Genomic DNA, 23,564 nt, shown 5'->3' with positions numbered 1-23,564 from the left:
CACCTGGGAAGGACTGTGGGGTCATGCTGGAAACCATGATAAAACTGTCATCTCAGTGTGACGCAGGAGCAAAAAAAGACACATTCAAAGTATCTCCACATAGGGTCTGAGTATAAACCATGTGCTGGACTGCCGTTCCACTACGACAAACTCTGCACTTCTGGGTCGTGAAAGCTTCCAGAGGCAACAGCAATGCTGAAAGTATGAGAGAAAAGTTATGAAATCCATATGCTCCACCCCCCCGAACCTTCCCTCCACAGCAGTGCCCCCCAAATGCCCCCTGCACTGCAATTAGTCTTTTTTAAACCCTAAAGGCAACACAGGGTGGGGTGGGGGGAGCAGAGAAAATCCCTTAACTCTAATCAGAGATAAGAGAAACGACACTTTCAACAGGGAAGAGCTCTGATCCAACTCTGATGGGAGAGAAGAGATATTGGTCTGGGTGACAGGGGGTAGGGACTGGGCGAGAAGCTGATAGGTCAGATCGCGGGACCCCCACCCCACCCAACCCCTGTGAGCCACATCAGGACATGGGCCAGTGGTTCCCATCCTTGTTCTAAAACCTTCTTTTAAAAAAGTAGCTAAGGGCGCAATCTTATGCATATTTAGAGAATCCTACAACATAGCTGGCTGGGGAATGCTGGGACTTGCAGGACTTTTTTTCTGTCTAAACATGCAGAGGGTTGTGTCCTAAAGGGGCCATCAGAAGGATCAAGTGTGGCCTGGCCCTCTTGTAATTTGAGCACTAGGCAACACTATCCAGATTTTTAATTCCTTTGGAGGCGAGAGCACTGGAGATGTATGGCATTTTTGCCATCTTTGCTCAGCTTACAAAAATACAAGTTGAGCATAAGCGCAGATCATGTCCTGAGTCTGGTGGCTACGAGGACAGCATGTTATCAACCAACGTTTTAAAAATGTTTGGTTTGTGCTATAATTAATTGTGTTTCTAACGCTCTCCATCGCTCAGACTGTATGCAGAAGGTAATTATAGCTATTTATAGCATTCAAACCTTTCACAAGTAACAGGCTTTTGCTTGTGTTGATTTTTAAAATAAATTTAAAAAGAATAGGAGGAACAATCAAGGGAAGTCTTTGAAAGATGTTGATCCTTACACTGAACCTGTTAGGCTTTAGATACCTTTTTGCTATATTTTGATCATATTACGCCAGTGTTGCATCATCTTCACTGGTGTTTCTTGGTTCAATTCAAAGTGCTGGTTTTAATCTAGAAAGCCCTTCAGAACTTAGGGCCACATGAAAGGCCTTTTCAGTGATACCCACCCCACCCACTTCCAATTGTGGAATCCCCCCACCCCCGAGAGGTCCACTTGGCACTTTGTTGATTTTTCCACACTAGGCCAAATCCCTTTTATTCTTACCTGCCTTTTAACTTGCCATACACTTTACTGCCCCACTGTAGCTTAAAGTTGCTTCTTAGAGCTGTTCCTATCTCCATAGATATTTTCAGTCTTCGTAGTATTTGTTGTTTTTGACATTTCAGTCTTTGAACTATTTTAAATTGTGTTCATGGCTAATCTTAGTTTTTTTATATCAGGCAGCATCCAGTCTTAGTCCTACTTAGAGTAGACCCATTAAAATGAATAAGATGTAAGTTAGTCACAAACTTCATTTCAACAGGTCTACTCTATGTAGGATTCACACTGGATACTATCCATTGTATGTAACTGGATTTTATTGTATTTTATTTTGTGTTTACATAACTTGCCCTGAGAACTTTGGCTACAGGGCGAGTCACAAGTTGAATGAATGAATGAATGTGCAATCCTATGTATGTTTAAACGGAAATAAGTCCCGCAACTCCCAGCATTCCCCAGCCAGCTTGGGCTGTTGTAGAGCTTCTTCCTGTCTAAACATGCATAGGAATGCAACCTAAATATATTAAGCCTTATCACTCTTTTCATATAAATTGTTTCAGGCTATTGGACTTTGAATTGTGCAAGTATGTGTGAGAATGAACGGATATCTTAAAAGAGACACTCTTGCTGGAGGGAAAGAAGCAACATGATGTTCGTTCCAGCATGCAGTTCACATCTCAGAGGCAGGAACATTTGCTGCAAGCATTACAGAACAGGCAAAGAAAGCCGGAACAAGGCCAATGCTTCTGGGATAGCGGAAAGCAACATGTGACAGCAAACTGGCCGAAGATAAATTGCACAATTCCAAGATGAAGAAGTCTAAACGGGCCCAGACTAAGAGCAGGCCCAATCCAGATGATACAATCCCGTGTGACCTCTAGAAGAACGGCCAAGGCCACTGATATTACAGGGCTGAGGTCTCTCTCTTTTGCATATGCAATGATGCATGGTGTGGAGAAAGCGGACAGGGAGACATTTTTCTCACTCTCTCATAATATAGAACCGGGGTCATCCCATGAAACTGGTGGGAGATTCAGGACAGATAAAACCAAATATTTCTTGATGTAGTGCATAGTCAGACTATGGAATTCACTTCGACAAGAGGTAGTGATGGCCACCGTTTTGGAAGGCTTTAAAAGGGGATTAGGCAAATTCATGGAGGAGAAGGCTATCGATGGCTACTAGTCCTAATGGCTCTATGCTACCTCCAGTATCAGAGGCAATATGCCTATGTATACCAGTTGCTGGGGAACATGGGCAGGAGGGTGCTGCTCTGATGTCCTGCTTGTGGGTTTCCCATGGGCAGCTGGTTGTCCACTCTGTGAACAGAATACTGGATTAGATGGACCCTTGGTCTTATCCAGCAGGACTCATCTTATGTTCTTATGTGCCTGTGTTCAAGAGAACAAAGGGTGTGGAAGAAGACAGGGCCTGAGCCACTGATTTGGGAAACAGTATAAAAACCATCTCTTGGCAACTTTGGGGCAAAGCCTCTGCAAGCCAGGAGCAGTGAGAGGTCTACCACAGCCCTGCTCCTTAATCATCCTTCTTCTCCTGGGCTCCCAGGCTGGCCACCTGGCTTGAAGCCAGAGCAGCATCTTGGTAACTATCAACCTTCCTCACAGAGAGAGAGAAAGATCTTTGATTTTTTTAAAAAAAAATCTCTATTCCTATCTTCGCCAGTCTGGCACTGTCTAGATGTGTTGAACTACAGCTCCCATAATCCCCAGCCAGTGTGACCAATGGGCATGCTGGCTGGGAATTATGGAAGCTGTGGCCCAACACATGTAGAGGGCGCCAAGTTGGTGAAGGCAGCTCTGTTTAATAGATGTGGTGGGTTTTTCCTTGTCCACCTCCTCTCAACTTTCAACTTGCCTTCATGCGCAAAAAACCCCAAGGGACTCCTCCATATAAAACTAGCCAAAAGCAAACACTTAAAGCAAAACCTTAGCAAACAACTGATCAAGAACAAAGAGCAAATTGTTTTGCCATCCATAGTTGTTCTGCTATGCTGCGGACCAGGGCTGGCGCCAAGGGTAGGCAAGGTCGGGTATCTGCCAAGGACCCACACCCCAGCAGGGGCCCATGGACAAGTGCCCCTGGACTTGTCTCTCCTCTTCACCATTGCAACCTGCTTGTTCACCTGCTTCTGGCTGTGGCCCAGACAGCAGAAGTGGTGAGAAGGAGTAGATGCCCCTGCCTACTTCCTGGCTGGCTCTCTGCTTCTCAAGTAAGCAAGTGGTAGCAATGGCAGAGGAGCAAGGGCCGCTGATGACAATGGGGGTGAGAAGGGAGACTCACTGAGGGAGAGGGGCATTGAGGGTGTCTTGCCCACGGGCCCTCCAAAACCTGGAGCCAGAACTGCTGAGGACAGTTCCCTCCTGTCTTTCTTTCTAAAGCTGCGATACCATGCATTTGTACTTGGAAGTATGTCCGCACATTTAAAATAAGATTACTAAACCTATCCCCACAATGGAAAGATTGGCCCATGAATTACAAAATCCATATTAGAGTAATACCTCTATTAGGCCAATTCAAAGGTCATGAATAATGTGCAAGCTTTCAATATCTCCAGATCTCTTCATCAGGCAAGATGTTATTAAAACAACAACAACACACAAGTGGGGATAAAGGCGGAAGTTGAAGTCACAAAGGCCACATGGTCACAGTCTTAAGAAGAAATGAAGGAGGAGGGAGCTTCAGACATTCAAATTAGGCTCTAGCAGGTGACGTGATGGTTTCAGGTTGCCCCTTGGACTGCCCCTAGGACTGCTGGGAACAAGAAACAAACAGTTGATCCCAGGACTCCGAGGGGCAGGCCCATGTGCAACTTGAAACCATCACATAATTTGGTAGAGCCTAATATGAATGTCTGCCAACCCCTCCTCCCCCATTTCATCTGAATTTGGTGACTTCTTGCCTGATGAAGAGATCTGGAGATCTAGAAAGCTTGCACGTTTTTCCCAACCTTTGAGTTGGCCTAATAAAAGCATTGACTTAATATGGATTCTGGAATTTGTCTTATGGCCACCACAGCAAACATTGTTTCTTGTGTCCCATTTGTTACAGCAGCCTTTTGCTCTCGACCATAGTCTTGTTGTATTCCAGAGTTCAACGCCACTGGAACCTTGAATACCCCATGATGTGTGGAGGGCTCTTTCCCATTTAGGAGGCATAGAAGTGAGGACAAGACCTACTCCGTACAAACTGCAAAACGTACAAAACAGGGCTGAAATTAAAATTTTGCCCTTGCGGTTTTCTTACCTCGGTGCTATTTAAATGGCATGTGTGAGTCCCAGAAAACCAGCCTTCATTTGAACATTGGTCAATATCCACCTTCTGCAGGTCTATGTCCACTTTCACAACACCCCTGGAAGAAGAGGAAGAGGAGAGGAGGACAGGAAAGAGAAGAGACGAAAAGAAAAGAAAAGAAAAGAAAAGAAAAAAAGACTATTAATTTGCATAGCACAAGCACACCATTGTCCTTTCTCTGGCAAGTATGGGGGAAACACAGTGCTCAATCTTCACTGCATTTCTGAGAACGTGTGATGAGAGAGGTGCAGCATCTCATTAAGTTGTCCTGGTTATGAGTGCCAAAATTGGATTGCTTCTGAGTGCCAAGAACAGAAGGGATACATTTACTCAGCTGCTATACATCAATGAATGGCTGCAAACCTTTTAAGCTTCATGCAGTTTTTAATCCTCCCATCCCACAGATATTGGTCTAGTCCAAAAGGTGCCGTTGATCCCATACAGCAGGAATGGTGAAGCACAGCCCATTGGGCCAAATCCAACCCACCTGGGATCCCAATACAGTTCTCTGGGGTTTGCCAGATGGCCATAACACAAGCTCCATACCCTTTCCCCCAAAAGCCAGTCGTTTGGTGGTCTCCCAGCTGTTGCATATTTTTTAAGCATTATTTTATTTTTTAAGCTTCATGCAGTTTTTAATCCTCCCATCCCACAGATATTGGTCTAGTCCAAAAGGTGCCGTTGATCCCATACAGCAGGAATGGTGAAGCACAGCCCATTGGGCCAAATCCAACCCACCTGGGATCCCAATACAGTTCTCTGGGGTTTGCCAGATGGCCACAACACAAGCTCCATACCCTTTCCCCCAAAAGCCAGTCATTTGGTGGTCTCCTAGCTGTTGCATATTTTTTTCTGCGGTAGAAATGCCTCTCCTAAGGTTTCGTTATTGGCAGTAAGAATTTTAATTTAAAATATGCTGGTGTTTTTGGCCCTACTCCTTTTACCTTCAGTCCAACCCACCACTGGAATGTGCCCCCCCCAGCTTCTCTGAAATTGAATTCAGCCCTTGAGCTGAAAGTAGTTCAGCCCCCCTGCTATATCGTCTCTTTTTTTTCTGAAAATACCATGACAATAACCTTCCAATTGACTCTTAGAATTGTTCTGAATCATCCAGAGATTATGTGTTGTTATGATGGAGCAGAGCCATTCATTTTGTTTGTCATCGACAGAAGCTATCTGTGTCACAGAATGGACTGTATCGGGCAGATTTCACAACATTTTCATACATTGGAATAATATAGTCTATATGATCCAGTGAGATGTTATGCATCATTTGTGGAATTAACTGTCTATGTAAAATATTCTTGATTGGGCTGGAATTACTTAATTGATTACAGGATGGACGGACAGACAGACAGACAGACAGACTATCCCACTGTAACCCATGGGCTCAGACCAGCTTACAACAGTGAGAGGCCGATGAACAAACAGGCTGCAATACTGAAAAGGAAGAGCAAGGGTCTCTTGTCAATGGGCCCCTGCTGGGGTGTGGGCCCTCCTTGACTGCCTATCCTTGACGCAGCCCCGTCCCTGATATCCTAACATGGGCAGAGTAAAAATACTTCTAATAAATGATATATATAATAATAATAAAAGAGGCCAAATCAAATAAAACTGACATTTTGAAATAAAATCTGTTTATTTTATTAGAGAACCTCAACACCAGTGATGCTACATCTATACCTGTAGACACTGTTTACTTGTTCTTCAAAAAGACTTTTGAGAAAATCCCTCACCAAAGACTCCTGGGAAAACTTAGCAGTCATGGAATAAGAGAGACGTCCTCTTCTAGGTCAGTAACTGGTTAAAGAACAGAAAGCAGAGAGTAGGAATAAATGGTAAATTCTCCCAGTGGAGGGAAGTAAATAGTGGGGTCCCACAGAGATCTGTATTGGGACCAAGGCTTTTCAAGTTGTTCTGGAATTAAGAGTGAGATGCCCGTTTGCTTTCAGGCAGAGCCCTTAATGGCTTCAGGCCTATATATCTCAGAGACCGCCTCACCCCATGCCAACTTAGGACAGTTAATGAGGCCCTGCTTCATGCAAGGTAAGAAGTGTAGCAGGTAGAAGAGGACCTTGACACTGAAGGCTGTGGACTCATTTCCCACCAAGAGGTGCATAGCTCCTCACCTTGCAATCTTCCAGATGGGGTTGTGAGGTTTGTCTTCCCCACTGGGTCCTTAGTCTTGTTGGCTAATCTGTTAGCCTTCTGGCTAAATTGCCATTTTATGTTGGGAGGGGCTGTGGCTCAGTGGTAGAATCCATGCTTGGCATGAAGAAGTTCCCAGATTCAATCCCTGGCATCTCCAGGTAGGGCTGGAAAAACGCCTGCCTGAAACCCTGGACGGGCACTGCCAGTCAGTGTCGACAATACTGGGGTAGATGGACCAAGGTATGACTCAGGTTAAGGCAGCAGCCTATGTTCTGACCTCCTTCGTATGTGCGTCTTCTATTTATTTTACTCAGTCTTAACTACTTTTTGTAAGCCAATCTGAGCCTTAAAAAGGCAGCCCAGAAACGTTTAAAATAAAATAACAGTAAAGTAAAGCATACACAAGGGCTCTGCTGAAATGAGTGCAAAGTGCACGGAAGCTATGACTGGCCATTTATAACCAACTAACTTGAATTATGGGAGTCTATACTAGGTTGCCCTTCATGAGTGAAAAGTCATTCTGCTAAAGCTGCATCTTACATGGACTCTCTCTTGTATCACACCCATTTCAGCCAAGCAGCATGACCTTTTTCCCGATTTCTGCGACCTCCATCTGCCTTCCCTCTCTCCCATTCTAATGGCATCTAACAACAGGAACAGCTGGTCAAAACAGACTGTTAAATGTTGCTCATGTTACAGATTCCCAGGAGAGACAGATGCCTGGAGATCTAGATGTTTCCAGGCTCACATGGTAGAACCTCAAGAGTTACAAAGGAACTTGCATGTGACATTTCATATACTAGCTATATTCATTAGCTGCTTTATAAAATACAGTTCCCTACGCAACTTACAAAATTAAATAGAGAAGGAAAAATTAAAATATATATACACAAACACAGCAATTAACAATACGTTCCAAGTCTGGAATAAAGGGATGAAAAAAACTACCAGTAAAAGTGAATTAAGGCACAATCCTATGCATGTTTAGACGCACGCACACACACACACACAGGCCTACAACACCCAGTATGCCCCAGCCAGCTGGGAGTTGTAGCCCTTTTTTCTGTCTAAGCATGCATAGGATTGCATCCAGAGGGAGCAATCCTGTGGCCCCTAGACAGAGTCTGGGGAGCAATAGCATATTTTGGATTCCTGGACCAGAGGTAGGAGACAACTCTCTGACCACAAATGCAGGAATCTGAGCTCCCCCCTCCCCCTTGCAGCTGGCACAGAGAGAACAGCGCCGGCTGCCTCTCAGAGCTTGCAAAAGCAACCTTAAAGAGGAGGGAAAGGGGGCATGGCGGTGGGCGGTGAAGAGAGGGGACTGGGGAGGCCAGCTTACGTGTATCCTCAGGCCTCCCCAGCTTCCTTTCCTCCCACTCCACAGAGCCCCGGCTAGATGGGCAGAAAAGCCAGTCTAGCCAAAATACAGAGCAGGAGGAGCACAGAGACAAAGATGGCCTCTTCTGCTCCTCCCGTTCTGCATTGGATGGCCGTAAGCCTCCATGTTCGGAGGCTTACAGCCATCCCAATAGGATTGTGCCCATAATCACATAAAAGAGCTAAAAAACAACACCACTAAAGAATAAAAAACCATCATCAACAGAGACTGATGATAACATGATGTTAGCATAATGGTAGACCTGAAAGAATAAAAATGTCTTAGTCTGGTGACAATAACGTCTTAGCCTGGTAAGGAGGCCACCAAGCAAGCCTCTCTCAGGAGAACATTCCAGAAATGGAAGAATTGCTGATTCTCTCAAATTTGCCTGTATCTAACAACACTAGAAGGTATCTCATTCCCCCTTTTGTTTCAAGAAATGGTGACTAGCTTACATCTCATTCATTTCAATGGGTCTACTCTACATAGGACTAATTTTGGCTGCAACCCAGTGTCTGTTCACTAGTTTCAATCATCAAGGGCATGAAGATATTCTTGGTAGCTGCTCCTATCCCACATTATGGAACTGCAGACTTGCCAAAGTTCAAGCCTCAGACATTTTGTAAGGCTTACCTGTTTGAGCTGGTTTGGGGTCTCGAAGTTACATTAGGGAAGGGTAGGAAATTTCACTAAGTCTTATTCCATCTTACTGATTTTTTATTTCTTAATTTGCCCCAATCCTTAGGGATGCTGTAGATCAGCCTTCCCTAACCTGGTGCCCTCCAGATATTTTAGACTAGAACTCCCTGCATTCCCGATCATTGGCAGTGGTGGCTAGGGATGATGGAAAATGAAGTCCAAAACATCTGGATATTGTTGTGTCTCATTATGATCTCCGAGATCTGCCAAAGATGTCCCCCTAACAACACAATGGGTGGTATCCAAAGTTAGTCCTACATAGAATAGACCCATTGAAATGAATGGGACTTAAGTTCAGCTTAAACTAAATTCCTTAGGTTAGGAAAGGCTATTTATTTATTTATTTATTTATTTATTTATTAAATTTATTAATCGCCCATCTGGCTGGTCACCCAGCCACTCTGGGCGATGTACAACACACCATAAAACAATTTAAAACAATAAAATTCTACCATAATTTTTTTTTTTAAAATACCCTAACCCACCCCAAATGCCTGCCTGAACAACCACGTTTTTAATGCACGATGGAAGCTCATTAAAGAGGTGGCATGACGGAGTTCCCTAGGGAGGGAGTTCCACAGAGTGGGGGCCATCACAGAGAAGGCCCTCTCCCTCGTCCCCACCAGTCTAGCTGTCCTGGCTGATGGGACAGAGAGAAGGCCATCCGAGGCTGATCTTGTTAAGCAGCCTGTCTGGTGTTGCTGGAGGCGCTCCTTAAGATAGGCTGGGCCGGAACCATATAGGGTTTTAAAGGTCAAAACCAACACCTTGAATTTGGCCCAGAAAATAACTGGTAACCACTGCAACTCCTTCAGCACTGGAGTGATGTGATCTCGCAGGCGGCTGCCTTTAATCAGGCGAGCCGCCGCGTTCTGTACCAGCTGCAGTTTCCGAACCGTCTTCAAGGGTAACCCCACGTAGAGCGCATTACAGTAGTCTAAACGAGAGGAGACCAGGGCATGTACTACCGATGGGAGCAGATGGTCAGGAAGGAAGGGGCGCAGCCGCCGTATCAGATGGAGTTGATACAGCGCTGTCCGGCTCACAGCTGACACCTGAGCCTCCATGGACAGCTGGGAGTCCAAAATGACCCCCAGGCTGCGGACCTGGTCTTTCAAGGGTAGCCATACCCCATTCAACACCAGGTCAACATCCCCCAGCCTCCTCTTGTCTCCCACCAAAAGTACCTCGGTCTTGTCAGAGTTCAGCTTCACCTTATTCCTCCCCATCCAGCCACTCACCCTCTCCAGACATTTGGTCAGGGATTCTACGGCCAACCTTGGTGAAGATTTGAATGAGAGGTAGAGCTGCGTGTCATCCGCATATTGATGACACTGCACCCCAAACCTCCTGATGATAGCCCCCAGCGACTTCACATAGATGTTAAATAGCATCGGGGAGAGGATGGAACCCTGTGGCACCCCACAAGTAAATGGCCACGGGTCCGAAACCTCCTCTCCCAGTGCTACCCTCTGGTACCTGCCGGAGAGGAAGGACCGGAACCACTGCAATACAGTGTCTCCAATGCCCAACCCCTCCAGGCGGTCCAGGAGGATACCGTGGTCAACGGTATCAAAAGCCGCTGAGAGGTCGAGGAGAACAAGGAAGGAGCATTCACCCCTATCCAGAGCCCTCCTCATATCATCCACCAAGGCGACCAAGGCCGTTTCTGTCCCATGCCCAGGCCTGAAGCCTGACTGAAATGGGTCTAGATAATCAGTTTCTTCCAAGTGTGCTTTCAACTGCACCGCCACCACCCGCTCAATCACCTTGCCCAAAAATGGCAGATTTGAGACTGGGCGAAAGTTGTTCAGAACTTGAGGATCCAAGGAGGGCTTCTTTAAGAGCGGTCTTATCACTGCCTCCTTGAGGGCTGATGGCATCACTCCCTCTTCAAGGGAGGCGTTCACCACCGCCTTGATCCCCTCACCCAGTCTCTCTCTGCAGCTCAAAATGAGCCAAGATGGGCAAGGATCAAGTAAGCAGGTGGTTGGCCTTACAGATGAAAGCACCTTGTCCACTTCATCAGGAGGAAGAAGCTGGAACCGATCCCACAAAACCAGTTTGCTACAGGCCGCCTCTTGCTCACTAACTGTATCCACAGTGTGCAGAGTAACACACCTAATCTGATCAATTTTATCTGCAAAGTGCCTTGCCAAAGCCTCACAGGAGGCCTTAGACTGCTCCAGTGGTTCCGGAGCCACAGGACCGACCAGGCTCCTGACCACTTGGAACAGCCTCCTGGGACAGCGCTCTGCAGACGCGATGGAGGCAGCATAATATTCCTTTTTTGCTGCCTTCACCGCCACGTGATAGGCTGAAGATACAGTTCTAGCCCGTGTCTGATCGTCTTTGGAGCGAGACTTCCACCACCAGCGCTCTAGCCATCTCACCTCCTGTTTCAGAGCTCGTAACCGTGGATTGAACCATGGTGCAGTCCGAGCCCTGTTCAGGGGGAGAGGGCATTTCGGAGCCACCTGATCTAATGCCCCAGTGATTGCGGCATTCCAGCCACCCACCAGGGTCTCGACCGAGTGGCCGTTGGCATGCCCCAGAGAATCCCCAAGCGCATTCAGGAATCCATTTGGATCCATAAGACGCCTGGGGCGGACCATTTTAATGGGTCCTCCACCCCTGCGGAGGGGTTGTGGAACCGAGAAGTCCAACGTCACCAGATAGTGATCTGACCATGACAAGGGGGTGGTGGATATACCCCCGACTTCCAGATCACTCCCCACTTCTCCAGAAACAAACACAAGGTCTAGTGCATGACCGGCTACATGGGTGGGCCCAGTTAGAATATGGTGCAGCTCCCAGGAGGCCATGGTCTCCATGAAGTCCCGAGGTGCTCCTTTGAGGATGGCCTCCGAATGTACATTGAAGTCCCCCAACACCAGTAAGTTAGACTATACATCAACAAATAATTAAATAAGATTTTGTTATCGTAACTACAGGAATCAAATGGAATTTGCAACTTCTGCCTTGATGTCCTCGTCACCTGCTGCTCTCTGGGTGGTCATTTGAGGAGGGGGGGCTGGGCTGAAGCGCCCTAGAATTTGGCTGCATCACTGACCTGGACTGGGCTACTCCTATGCCTTTAACAACTACATGACTGGAAACAAGCGAAGCCTTTAATGACATGGAAATGTTTGCTCATATGTTTGCTCAAAGCTACATGATTGATTGATTGATTGATTGATTAAATGTATATGACCACCCACCAACAAACATTCCCATGGCAGCTTACAGATCAAAACTAGACAAAAAAGTGTTAAAAATATAAAATGCAATAATTAAAACAGTAAAAATGCAGCAGTAAACAACTTTCCTTCTGACAGAGGCAGCATAAAACAAACAATTAGCAGCTCAGGTTAAAAGAAGTCCATACTGAAACAGCAGAAGCCCAAGAATTGCTTAAAACAGGGGTGGGGAGAAAGAAAGTCTCCAGATGTTTTAGAATTCATCTCCCAGCATTTCTGACCACTGAGGTCCAACACATCTGGAAATCTACCTTCTGCCCACCTTTGGCTTAAAGAGCCTGGGAGAATAAGAAGGTCTCCATCAGGCACCAAAAAGACCAAAATGAAAGTGCCAGGAAAAAGCTGGCAAACCTAAGGAACGGGTGCCATGAAAAGAAGCGTTCCTAGAGAACTAAGCTGTATTCCTTCCCGTGCCAGGTGAAGACCTTTTTATTCTCCCAAGCATTTTAATATTTTAGCTTTCTAGTCTTTTAGCTTTGCTGTTTTAAATCTTCATTTTAAATATCTGCATTGCTGCTGGGTTTTATTCTGGTTTTATTCTGGTTGTATTGTTATATTGTGATGTTAATGCTTTCATATTTTATAATGTTTTACTGTGTGCTTTTTGGGCTTAATTTTTGTGAACCGCCCAGAGAGCTTTGGCTATTGGGTGGTATAGATAGATAGATAGATAGATAGATAGATAGATAGATAGATAGATAGGCAGGCAGGCAGGCAGGCAGGCAGGCAGGCAGGCAGGCAGGCAGGCAGGCAGGCAGGCAGGCAGGCAGGCAGGCTCCACGTGTCTCACAGAAGTGAGCCAAGCCAGACGCTGTCACAAAACCAAACCGTTTTAAAAGGGAGGCATTTGAGAAGCAGAGACAAGGGGGAGTCCAGGTGAGGGAGGGGCAGTCTAGCTTCAGAAACAAACTGAGGAGCCCCACATTGGTTGGGGTTGGAGGCAGGATACTGGGCAGAGTACTGGATGAGCTGCAGGGTCCAGTGCCAGCCCAACCATGAGGCAAGGTGAGATTAGCAGAGGAAGCGTTGCCCCACTTGCCACACTTCAGAAGAAGAGCTAAGCACTGGGTTCCTCAGTGCCCATTCACACACTCTGCCTGCCTGCCCACATGCTTGCTGATTCACAGTCCCCACCCACCCTAACAACCACCCTGTGAGGTGGGTTAGAAGTAGTAGTGACCAAGGTCATCCAGTGAGGAATGGGGGTCATACCATTGGCTGGTCTGCCTCAGGCAGCAAAATGTCTTGGGCTGGTCCTGGGCTGGGCAGAAGGAACCAGATGGGGTGAAACACAAAGGTGTCCAATGGTGGATGGAGTTTACCAGCAGGTGGGGAATTCTTTTGAGCTCGTGCTTTACCTTGTGGGGGGGGGGGAGTGTACTTTTTTTTGAGGGGGGGAGTCTTTAAATATGTCACAGCCTACCCTCAAACTTTATGACTGGGGTGGAATTAAAAACTTAAAATGAATTATCTATTTGCTAAACAAAGCAGAAGCCCTATTAGCTGTGCTGCCCTGATGTTTGATACGGATATAGAACATTAACCGCATGATGAGTAAAATTTGGTTTGTCAGCAGCACAACACCAGTTTGCTATTCATGCAGCCTGACAGTACTGCTTAGCAGAATTCAAGCCTCAATGATATGTTAATGAAATAAACAAACCAATAATGGTAATTAATTGTAGACTTCCAACAACCATGTAGCATATTTTTCCTACTGAACACTAATTCCCTGATGTCTATCAATATTCCATTATCTGGCATTGTTTTCCACTGCTAACACGAAGTACCACAGACGTAATACTTTGAATGCCCATAGACAAGGAGTCACATGTTAGAGCTAGGGACACTGCTGATAACTTATCGCCCATTCAAGCGTACAAAGTTAATTCGTGTCCATTCGTTGGCGGAATCCATACAAGAAGCCTGTAAGGCAGCCCTGTATTACTGTGCTTGTACTGCAGAGCAGGTGACTGCTGAGAGAATAGCAGTTTGCCCAAAGCCCACCCAGTGAGTGAGGGTTGAAGTGGGCATTTCTTCACATAGTACAAAAGAGATTTATGGGATTTGCTGCCACAAGATCTAGTGACAGCCACTCGCTTAAGGGCGCAATCCTATGCACATTTAGACAGAAAAAAGTCCTACAACTCCCAGCATGCCCCAGCCAGCAAGATCTCCCAGCATGCCCCAGCCACAAGATCTAATGATGGCCACTCACTTAAGGGCGCAATCCTATGCACATTTAGACAGAAAAAAGTCCTACAACTCCCAGCATGCCCCAGCCAGCAAGATCTCCCAGCATGCCCCAGCCACAAGATCTAATGATGGCCACTCACTTAAGGGTGCAATCCTATGCACATTTAGACAGAAAAAAGTCCTACAACTCCCAGCCTGCCCCAGTCACAAGATCTAGTGACAGCCACTCACTTAAAGGACAATCCTATGCATGTTTGGACAGAAAAAGTCCTACAACTCCCAGCATGCCCCAGACAGCTGTGTCGATAAAGTTGGAGTCCGCAACTGGTAACCCCTGGGCTAAACTCAGTCCCATCAGTGATACCACCTGAGTCTACACTTTTGACTCCCAAAGGGAAAAGAAGAATGTGAATGATGCCAAAGTACACATAATGCTCTCCTGCTGTCTTTGTCTTTACTTCAGAGCAACCATTGGTAGCAGCTAGTTTGATCAGGGAAGGTGTACCGCACAAGATGTTGTTTAACACTTTCCTCTGGCACCATTTTCCTGCTCTACATTCACCCAACCCAAAAGCTACTATTACCCCGCTACGGAAAAAAGATAGGTACTTATATTGTACCTGTCTTTTTTTTCCTGCAGTATTGCTAGTAGCAGCCTGGGTGGGTGGGGGGTGCAATTTAGATCAGGGGAAAAGCATGGGAAGAAACGGTTAAACATAGAGAAACATGAATGGGTTAGAAATATCCTTCTCCCACTATCATACAGTGGTTACTTTCTAAAATGTAACACCTGTCAGAGAACATCAAGTTGAGTGCTCTATTTTAGAAGTCTGGCTTAGAGGCCAGTGGCTACAACAATTCATTATGAATAATCATCTATGACCTTTAAGCAGCTGTTAGTTCCTAAACAGCAAAATGCCAGGACTCAGTGCTGCCACAACTATCTTTCAGTCTTAGGTGGGGGACAAGATTTTTAAGAGAACTGAAAACAACTGAGGGGTGCCAGGGGTTGGATTCCAATTTAGTCATACCTAGGCTAGACAGACTGAAATCAATAGGGCTTATGTTTGTCAGGACTAACCTCGGCCCCATTGATTTTGATGGGTTGACGATAATTATCACTAAGTCTAGAACTAGCCCCAGGATCAAAGGCTGAATAGGACTCAAACCAGGATTCCTTCCCAACAGCCAGGCTCTGGCTCAGACTTCTCTAACCTGAGGCCCTTCGGATGTTTTTGACTACAACTCCCAGCATTCCTGACCAGTGGCCATGCTGGCTGGGGCTGAGAGTGGAAGTGCAAAACATCTGGAGGGCACCACCATGCTGCCAGAGAAGAATTCTGACCATAAGCCTGGCAGACCAACCTCTATTTCTCAGGGATACCACCTAGACTGCAATATAAGCAATCTGCTGCCCTCCTCTCCCAAGGTTTAGTGTAGCTCCATCAACCTTCTAGAGCCCCTCAGCACATGAGTTTCTTATCTTAGAAGCTTGTCTCACTGAAGAAAATATTCTCTTTCACCGTATTACATTTGTCCCGCTTTTCCTCAAAGTAGCTCAGCAGATAGGCTTCCTTCCCTCCCCGCCCCGCCCCCAATTCTATCCTTAAAAACAACCCTCAGAGATTGGTTAGGTTTAGGGCTAAACTACATGCTATGTTAAATGTATAGCATGTCTAGCATGCAGCTGATCCTCACCATTTTGTTCACCTTAGTGTAAGCATGTGGGGGCTCAATCCAAGTCAGGACCACCTCCACAGGGACTAAAAGAAAAGAAACTCCACTGGCACCTATTGAGGGTTTCTCTCTCTTTAGTTCCAGGGGGGGGGGGATTTGGGAGGGAGGGAAGTGTGGCTAGGGGGGGAGATTTAAACCTCCCCTACATACGCACCATGGTTCTGGTCTGCATCGTGGCCCCACATGCTTACACTAAGGTAAACAAAATGCTGTGTGCTATATATTTAACACAGTGTGTAGTTTAGCCCTGAGAAGTAGTGACTGGCCCAAGGTCACCCAGTGAGCTTTATGGCTCGGGGCGGGGGAGATTTGAACATGGATCCCCTTTTCCAAGTCCAACACTGCAATCACTACACTACACTAGGGGCACTTCTACATGAGGCTTTTATCCCGCACCTTTACTGAGGCTACTACTTCCGGATTCTTTGCAGGATTAAGATCGCTCCTTTACATGTACTTTGTTCCAGGGGGGTTCTTTCTCTGCCTTTCTGTATATTTCATTTTACAACCACTAGATGGCACTGTGGTATAGCAGAATTGTGCAATTTCATGAGACTCTCATTTTGCCATTTCTAAATAATACCACACTTTCCTCATTAGGAAAAAACCCACAATAATGGTTGTAAAGCACAGGAGAGGCCCTGGAGGATGACAACATCGTATAAAGGACCCACAAACTTCCCCGAGTGAGCAATCATGAGTGCACAATTCCAACATGGAAAACAGATCATAAGATTAATCTCTGGCTCGGAGTGAGTTTTCGGTCATTTCCAATCCACTATCCCATTCATTCACACAACCTCTATCCCAGGCAGAACATGAAGGGTTCCATCTTGCAGGTGTAGAACTGAACGAAACCAGCAAACCTCAGGCAAGTCACTGAGGGCGGGTTCATGCATGGCAGTTACATCACTTGATCATTCAACCGCTCAGCCCTATACAGACGTTCTGAATAGGGACACAATCAACACATGGAGGGGAGGCCAGGATCATGGCTGCAGCCCCTTGCCCACAAAGCCCATATGTTACTCAGCTCCATTTACACCAGGCAGGTATGTAAGCCAAATGCAAGGTCCCAGACTATGCATACAGAGGAGCCTATGAAAGTATGCACATGGGCTCTGCGTACAGACAACCAATCAACGCATGGAGGCTGGGATGGTTCCAGTGGGCATAATCCAGAGCCTCCATCCCCACCCCACCCAAATTGATTCTACCCCTGTTCAGAATGTCTGATGGACCCATTCACAGTCTTGGTTTCCATTTATGAATGTTCATAATCCACCTTCAACCCATCCGATACAGAAAAGCAGGACTGAATAAGAGGGAATGGCCCAATTCACATTTGGAAACAATCACTCGGTGCTCTAGTCAGAAAGAGGTGGATGTGCAGCTGTGAACCAGCCCTGGAAGGGCAGTGCAGAAATGTGAGCTCTAGTCTACCAGTGGAATACACCACACCACACCACATGATCTGGACCACCTCTGTATTAAGACAACATGGAGAATATAACTTGACTGCATGAATTCTCCCTGTAGTTCATTTTTCATGAATACAAGCAGTTCCCCAACCCCCTTTCTCCCTCTCTCTCTCCTGTGCAGATGTACTGCTACCATTTTCCAGCATGCACTTTCAAAGGGTCAGCAGTCTTTACTAAAAATAAATGCAACCAGAAAGCAGGGCACAGCAATGTGGGCATACGAATTAGAATCCACCTGCAGAGAGAATCCCTGTGGACCACTCAGGACAGTATGGAGAAGTCAGATGTGAAATCTATTTTGTCAATGGGATTATGGCAATTTCTAATGTGCCTTCAGATATATGGCATGGATTATGGCATATCTAGGGATTTCCCATTAATTTACTCAAAAGGGCTCGTTAAATCATCTTTTCTCGCTTCAATTACTGCTTGGCTAAATTGTGCCAGCGGAGGAAATGTGGTACCGGATGAAAGCTTCTATATGCAAACATGCTTTTAGGAGGATGAGAAAGTCACAAATTGATTCTTCTCCCCAACCAAAATACAAACACTGAATGATTGCCTCTTTCAAGAACCCAAGGTCAAACCATTTTCACCTGGTGCCTAAGAGCAAGAAGGACGCTCCTAGGCTCAAGGAGGGAATTCTAGAGCTGGAGTGTCACATAAGAAGAGCCATGCTGGATCAGACCAAAGGTCCATCTAGTCCAACATTCTGTTCACACAGTGGCCAACCAAACTGGAGACCAGAAATCCAAAAACAGGACACGAGTACAACAGCACCCTCCAGTCCATGTTCTCCAGCAACTGGTATACATAGGCATACTGTGTCTGATACTGGAGGTAGCATATAGCCATCAGGACTAGTAGCTATTGATAGCCTTCTCCTCCAGGAATTTGTCTAATACCCTTTTAAAGCCATCCAAATTGGTGGCCATCACTACATCTTGTGGTAGCAAATTCCACAGTTTAACGATGCGCTGTGTGAAGAAGTCCTTCCTTTCATCTGTCCTGAATCTCCCTCTAATCAGTTCTATGGGATGACCCTGGGTTCTAGCATTATGAGAGGGAGAAAATGTCTCCCTATCTACATTCTCCCTGTCATGCATAATTTTGGACATCTCTATTACGTCTCCCCTTTCTCTCCTTTTTTCCAAGCTAAACTATCCCAGCTGTTGTAACTTTCTCTCATAGGGGACTTGCTCGAGTCCCTTGATAATTTTAGTTGCCTGTTTCTGCACCTTTCACAGATCTACAATATCTTTCATACAGTGACTGAACTGTATGCAGTATGCTAAGTGTGGTCACACCATAGATTTGCGTATGGGGAGTATGACATTGGCAGTCTTATTCTCAATTCCTTTCCTAATTATGCTTAACATGGAGTTTGCTTTTTTTACAGCAGCTGCACTATAGGTTGAGATTTCATCGAGCTGTCCACCACAATCCCAAGATCTCTTTCTTGGTTGGTCACCGCTAGCTCAGATCCCATCAGATTATACTTGAAGTTGGCATTTTTTGCCCCAGTGTGCCTCATTTTACACTTGCTTACATTGAACCACATTTGCCATTTGGATGCCCATTCTCCCACTTTGGAGACATCCTGTTGGAGCTCCTCACAATCCCTTTTCATTTTAACCACCCTAAATAATTGGGTGTCATCATAAACCTGGCCTTGTTGCTGCTTACTCCTAATACCAGATCATTTATGAATAAATTGAAAAACACTGGGCTCAATGCAGATCCCTCTAAGACCCCACTACCTTACATCCATCCATTTGGAGAATTTACCATTTATTCCTACTCTTTGCTTTCTGTTCTTTAACCAGTTACTGATCCATAAGAGGACCTCTCCTCTTAGTCTATCACTGCTAAGTTTGCTCAGGAGTCTTTGGTGAGGGACTTTGTCAAAAGCCTTTTGGAAGTCCAAGTAAACAATGTATACTGGATCACCTCTGTCCATGTGTTGACACTCTCAAAGAACTCTAAAAGGTTAGTGAGACAGGACTTACCTTTCCAGAAGCCATGTTGATTCTTTTTCAGCAGGGCTTGTCCTTCTATGTGCTAACTAATTTTATTTTTAATAATGCTGTCAACCAATTTACCTGGAACAGACATTAAGCTAAACAGTCTGTAATTTCCTGGATCCCTTTTTAAAAATTGGTGTTTCCAATCTTTCAATCCTCTGGTACGGAAGCTGATCTTAGGGACATGTTACACATTTTGGTTAGAAGATCAGTAATTTTATACTTGAGTTCTTTAAGAACCCTAGGATGAATGCCTTCTGGGCCTGGTGATTTATTAACTCTCAATTCATCAAAAAGCTTGAGAACCTCACCACAGAGAAGGCCTGATCCTCAGTCACGGTCTGACTCACTTCACTAGGTGGCAGTCAGTACCTGCGAAAGAGCAGGAAGCTTCATACAAGAGCAGACCATCCTTGGGGACACTCCTGAATCAGGCTTGGTCACTATAGGCTCAGACTGTCTTTTACCCACTTTGGCTGGTTCACAGCTACAACCATCCCTGGATAGGTATAGTCTGGCCATGATGGTCCAGGCCCTGGTAACCTCCCGACTGGACTACTGCAATGCTTATGCGTGGGGCTGCCCTGGAAGCATCAACTAGGGAAGAATGTGGCTGCTACAGTGTAACTGGGTGCAGCCAAATGGGACCATATTACACCAATTCTAAGGGAGCTGCACTGGTTGCCTATTTGCTTTCAGTCCCAATTCAAGGTGCTGGTACTTATTAAAGCCGTTGTTGGTAGTCTTACATCCTCTGTGTCACCTTCCCATCATCCCATCCTTGTCAGCAGTAAAATATATCATGAGGAAAAGGCCACACAGAGGGTGTAAAACAGCCAACATCAGCTGGAGGGAGCAATCCTATGTCCCTAGACAGCATCTGGGGGGACACAGGATATTTTGGTTTCCTGGATCCAAGGTCAGAGACAGGGCTCCGACCTCAGAGCCAGGAACCCGCACTCCCCACCCCGTCCCCTCACAGCTGGTGTAGACAGAACCGCGCCAGCTGCTGTTACGAGCTCACAAACATGAGCTCACAGAGGGGGAAAGGGTATGTGTCGGTGGTTGGGGAGGGGAGGAGACTAGGGGCATGGGGATATGAGCTATCCCCTGCTGACCCCAGCTTCCTTCCCTCCCCCTTCCCAAAGCCTCTGCTAGATGGGCAGAAAAGCTTGTCAAGCTAAAATGCGGAGCAGAAGGTGCAATGCACCTCTCGCTCTGCATTGGATACACGTAAGCCTCCTGGTTTGGAGGCTTATAACTACCTAGGGCGGATCTGATAAGACTGTGCCCTTAATAAATTAGGCTTGCTGAAAACAGGCCATGCTACAGACTGCTACAGGCAGTGCCGAACATGACTCAGGCACTTTCTGCTATGGCAAGCCAGGAGGGCCAATATACTACACCAGCCTGCCCACGTCTTAAGATCTGCAGGGGAGGATCTTCTCAAAGTACCTTCTACTGGTAACATGGCAACTAGGGAAAGAGGCTTCTTTGCTACGAGGTTCTCTTTGTGGACCACCTCCCCACAGAGGTGCTGCGACTGGCACCAACCTTGCAATCATTTCAGCGCCTGGTCAAAACATTTCTGTTTGCCTGGCATTTTAAATCAGCCACTACGCCTTACTGTATTTTTTATTGCCTCAACACCATTGTAAGATGGTATTTTACTGTTTTAATTGAATGTTGTGGTTGCATGACCATTTTTGTAGTATTTATTGTTCACCAACCTGATATCTTTTGATGAAAGGCAGTTTATAAATATCTTAAATAAACATATATCCTGGTCCCAGTTTGGTCAGGCCATTCCTGGGAGCAGCATCATTGCAGACGGTGTCTCCAATGTGGGCCAAACCCTAATGGATGTAGTAGGCTTAGAGTTGGTTATGGAAAGCTTGCTCCGTTGGTCTGAGTGGGGCCAGTGTTTACACATGGGTTGAGTGGCAGGGGGATATTCCTGGTCATTCTCTGCTTCTCACTATATTCGCCTTCTCTGGGATTCCCTGCACTGACGCAGACCCCAGTGGGAAAGACAGAAGATGATAAACATGACCCAACCAAAGTCAAGGACTGGGGTGTGACACCCCCCGAAACATTTCACAGATGGAAATAGGGATGCGTTTGGAAAAAAACCATTTTAATATTGCCCAAATCACCCATCCATTTATTTATTTATTTAAACCTTTGGTCAGTGGAGGCTGGTGGCTCCTATTTCAGTAGGGCAGTGAGTCCACTCTGGGTTTCAGTCAGAACCAGTCAGAACTCTAAAGAAGCTACCCAAAGTAGGGATGTATGAAAGGCACTTACCTGGTCCCGCAGCTTGCTTCGCGGTGGGGGGGAGGTGCTTCGGTTCTCCCCCCGAAGTTCCCTCCGAATAGCTACCCCCGAATAGCGTTGCCCTTATTTTCGCCATTGTCTACGTAAATCTTTACGTAGACTACCTGGGACCAAATAAGGAACGCAAATGGCGGCGCCCATGGGCGCCGCCATTTGCGTACGCGCTTTTTTTTTTTTTTCAAAGTCACCCGTGATAGGCTATGTAACGATTTATGTAGCCTATCATGTGTTTTGTTTTGTTTTTTACTTTATTTTGTAATGGCGGCGGCGGCAGCCGGTCGGAAGACCAGCCGCCGCCCCCGCCCCCGACAAACTGCTGCCGAACCGCCGCCGGGACCCACCGCCGAGATGGACATTCGAGGGAGGTAAGTCCCATCCCAGGGGGGGCGGAGAATTTCACCGCCAATTTCGGGGGGCCGAATGCATTGGCATTCGGCCTCCCCGAGATTCGTGGAGAAATTCTCCGCCACCCCTAACCCAAAGTGGGCTTCAGTCAGAACTCTAAAGGAGCTACCCAAAGTGCTGGAGAGCCACTGCCAGTCAGGTAGACCAACGGTCTGACTCAGTATAAGGCATCTTTCCATGTTCCTTATGATTTAAGAGCCAGTAACGTTTTTATTTTATTTTACTTTGCTTTTTAGGTTCAAGATATGTTAGGGGTTAGGGAGAGTAGCTATCGGGCTAAAAAAAATGAGCATCATCAACATGCCAAGTCTGTTGGTACACACCACCATAGCATTCACGTGTGGGCATCTACATGCATGTGCATTCAAGACAAGATACATCATCTCGCCCCCTCCTCCAAGATGGCAGAGCAATCCTGCACTCATCTAGCTGCGAGCAAGTCCCATCAAGCTCTGCTGCTAAGCTTACTTCCAAGTAGACATGTATAGGAATGCCCTGTTGATTTCTAGAGACCAGGGGGCAGGCAGTTGAACCCAAAGAATGACCATGAGATCAATTCTCATTTAGAACAACTAGGGGCAAGTATTTACCAAGAGCAGGTCCTAGAAAACAGGGATTGTTGGGGTCTATGAAATAACACGGCCTATATTCCAGAGGCAGGCAGACCTTAGGCTTGTGGGATCTACTTTGGGGTTTGTTTTTGTACTAGAATCCTGAGTTCCAACAACTGGAGCCTCGTGCAAAAGATATACACTTAAATTAAAGCATTCTGAGCCCACAAATTTTTCTTGATTACCAGAACTGAATGGACCTCACAGTCCTTCTACACAAGACTTCACTCCAGGTTACACCCCCTCCTCCCAGCTTTCTTCATTTCAGCAACATAATTTTTGCAGGTGGGAGAGGTCATTTTGTTGCTGCTTGTTGTTACACAATTGGGAGTCAGGAATTGCTGCTGATATCCTGCAAAGAACCCAGAGATCTACCAGTAGATCCAGATATCCTTTTTGCCCACCTCTGGCTAGGATTGTGTAAAATCCATTCCATCTGTGTTTTGCAGATTGTCAAGCACCTTTTGTTGCATCATCCCCCCATACACAGAATCAGATTTTTCCAAAATTTGTGCAAACGTGCATTTGCGCAAATTTGCACATGCAAAAATGCACAATGTGCCTTTTCATGCTTTAGCCTATGGGGGAAAT

At 46.1% G+C, this 23,564-nt stretch overlaps 1 protein-coding gene across 1 annotated transcript in view; it reads right to left on the bottom strand.

The window, feature by feature from the left end:
- Positions 1 to 23,564, bottom strand: part of GPR158 (G protein-coupled receptor 158) — a 194,101-nt gene that overhangs the window by 159,563 nt on the left and 10,974 nt on the right. Inside the window, exon 2 of the mRNA XM_084860483.1 lies at positions 4,644 to 4,749. Coding sequence (XP_084716609.1) covers positions 4,644 to 4,749 — 106 coding nt within the window. The remainder of the gene's footprint in view (positions 1 to 4,643; positions 4,750 to 23,564) is intronic.

This window comes from Heloderma suspectum, chromosome 5 (assembly GCF_057233095.1).
Source record: "Heloderma suspectum isolate Gila_16-S chromosome 5, 16-S_ref, whole genome shotgun sequence".
NCBI lineage: Eukaryota > Metazoa > Chordata > Lepidosauria > Squamata > Helodermatidae > Heloderma > Heloderma suspectum.
The sequence above is the reverse complement of the archived record's forward strand: the minus strand, read 5'-3'. Positions and strand labels throughout refer to the sequence as shown.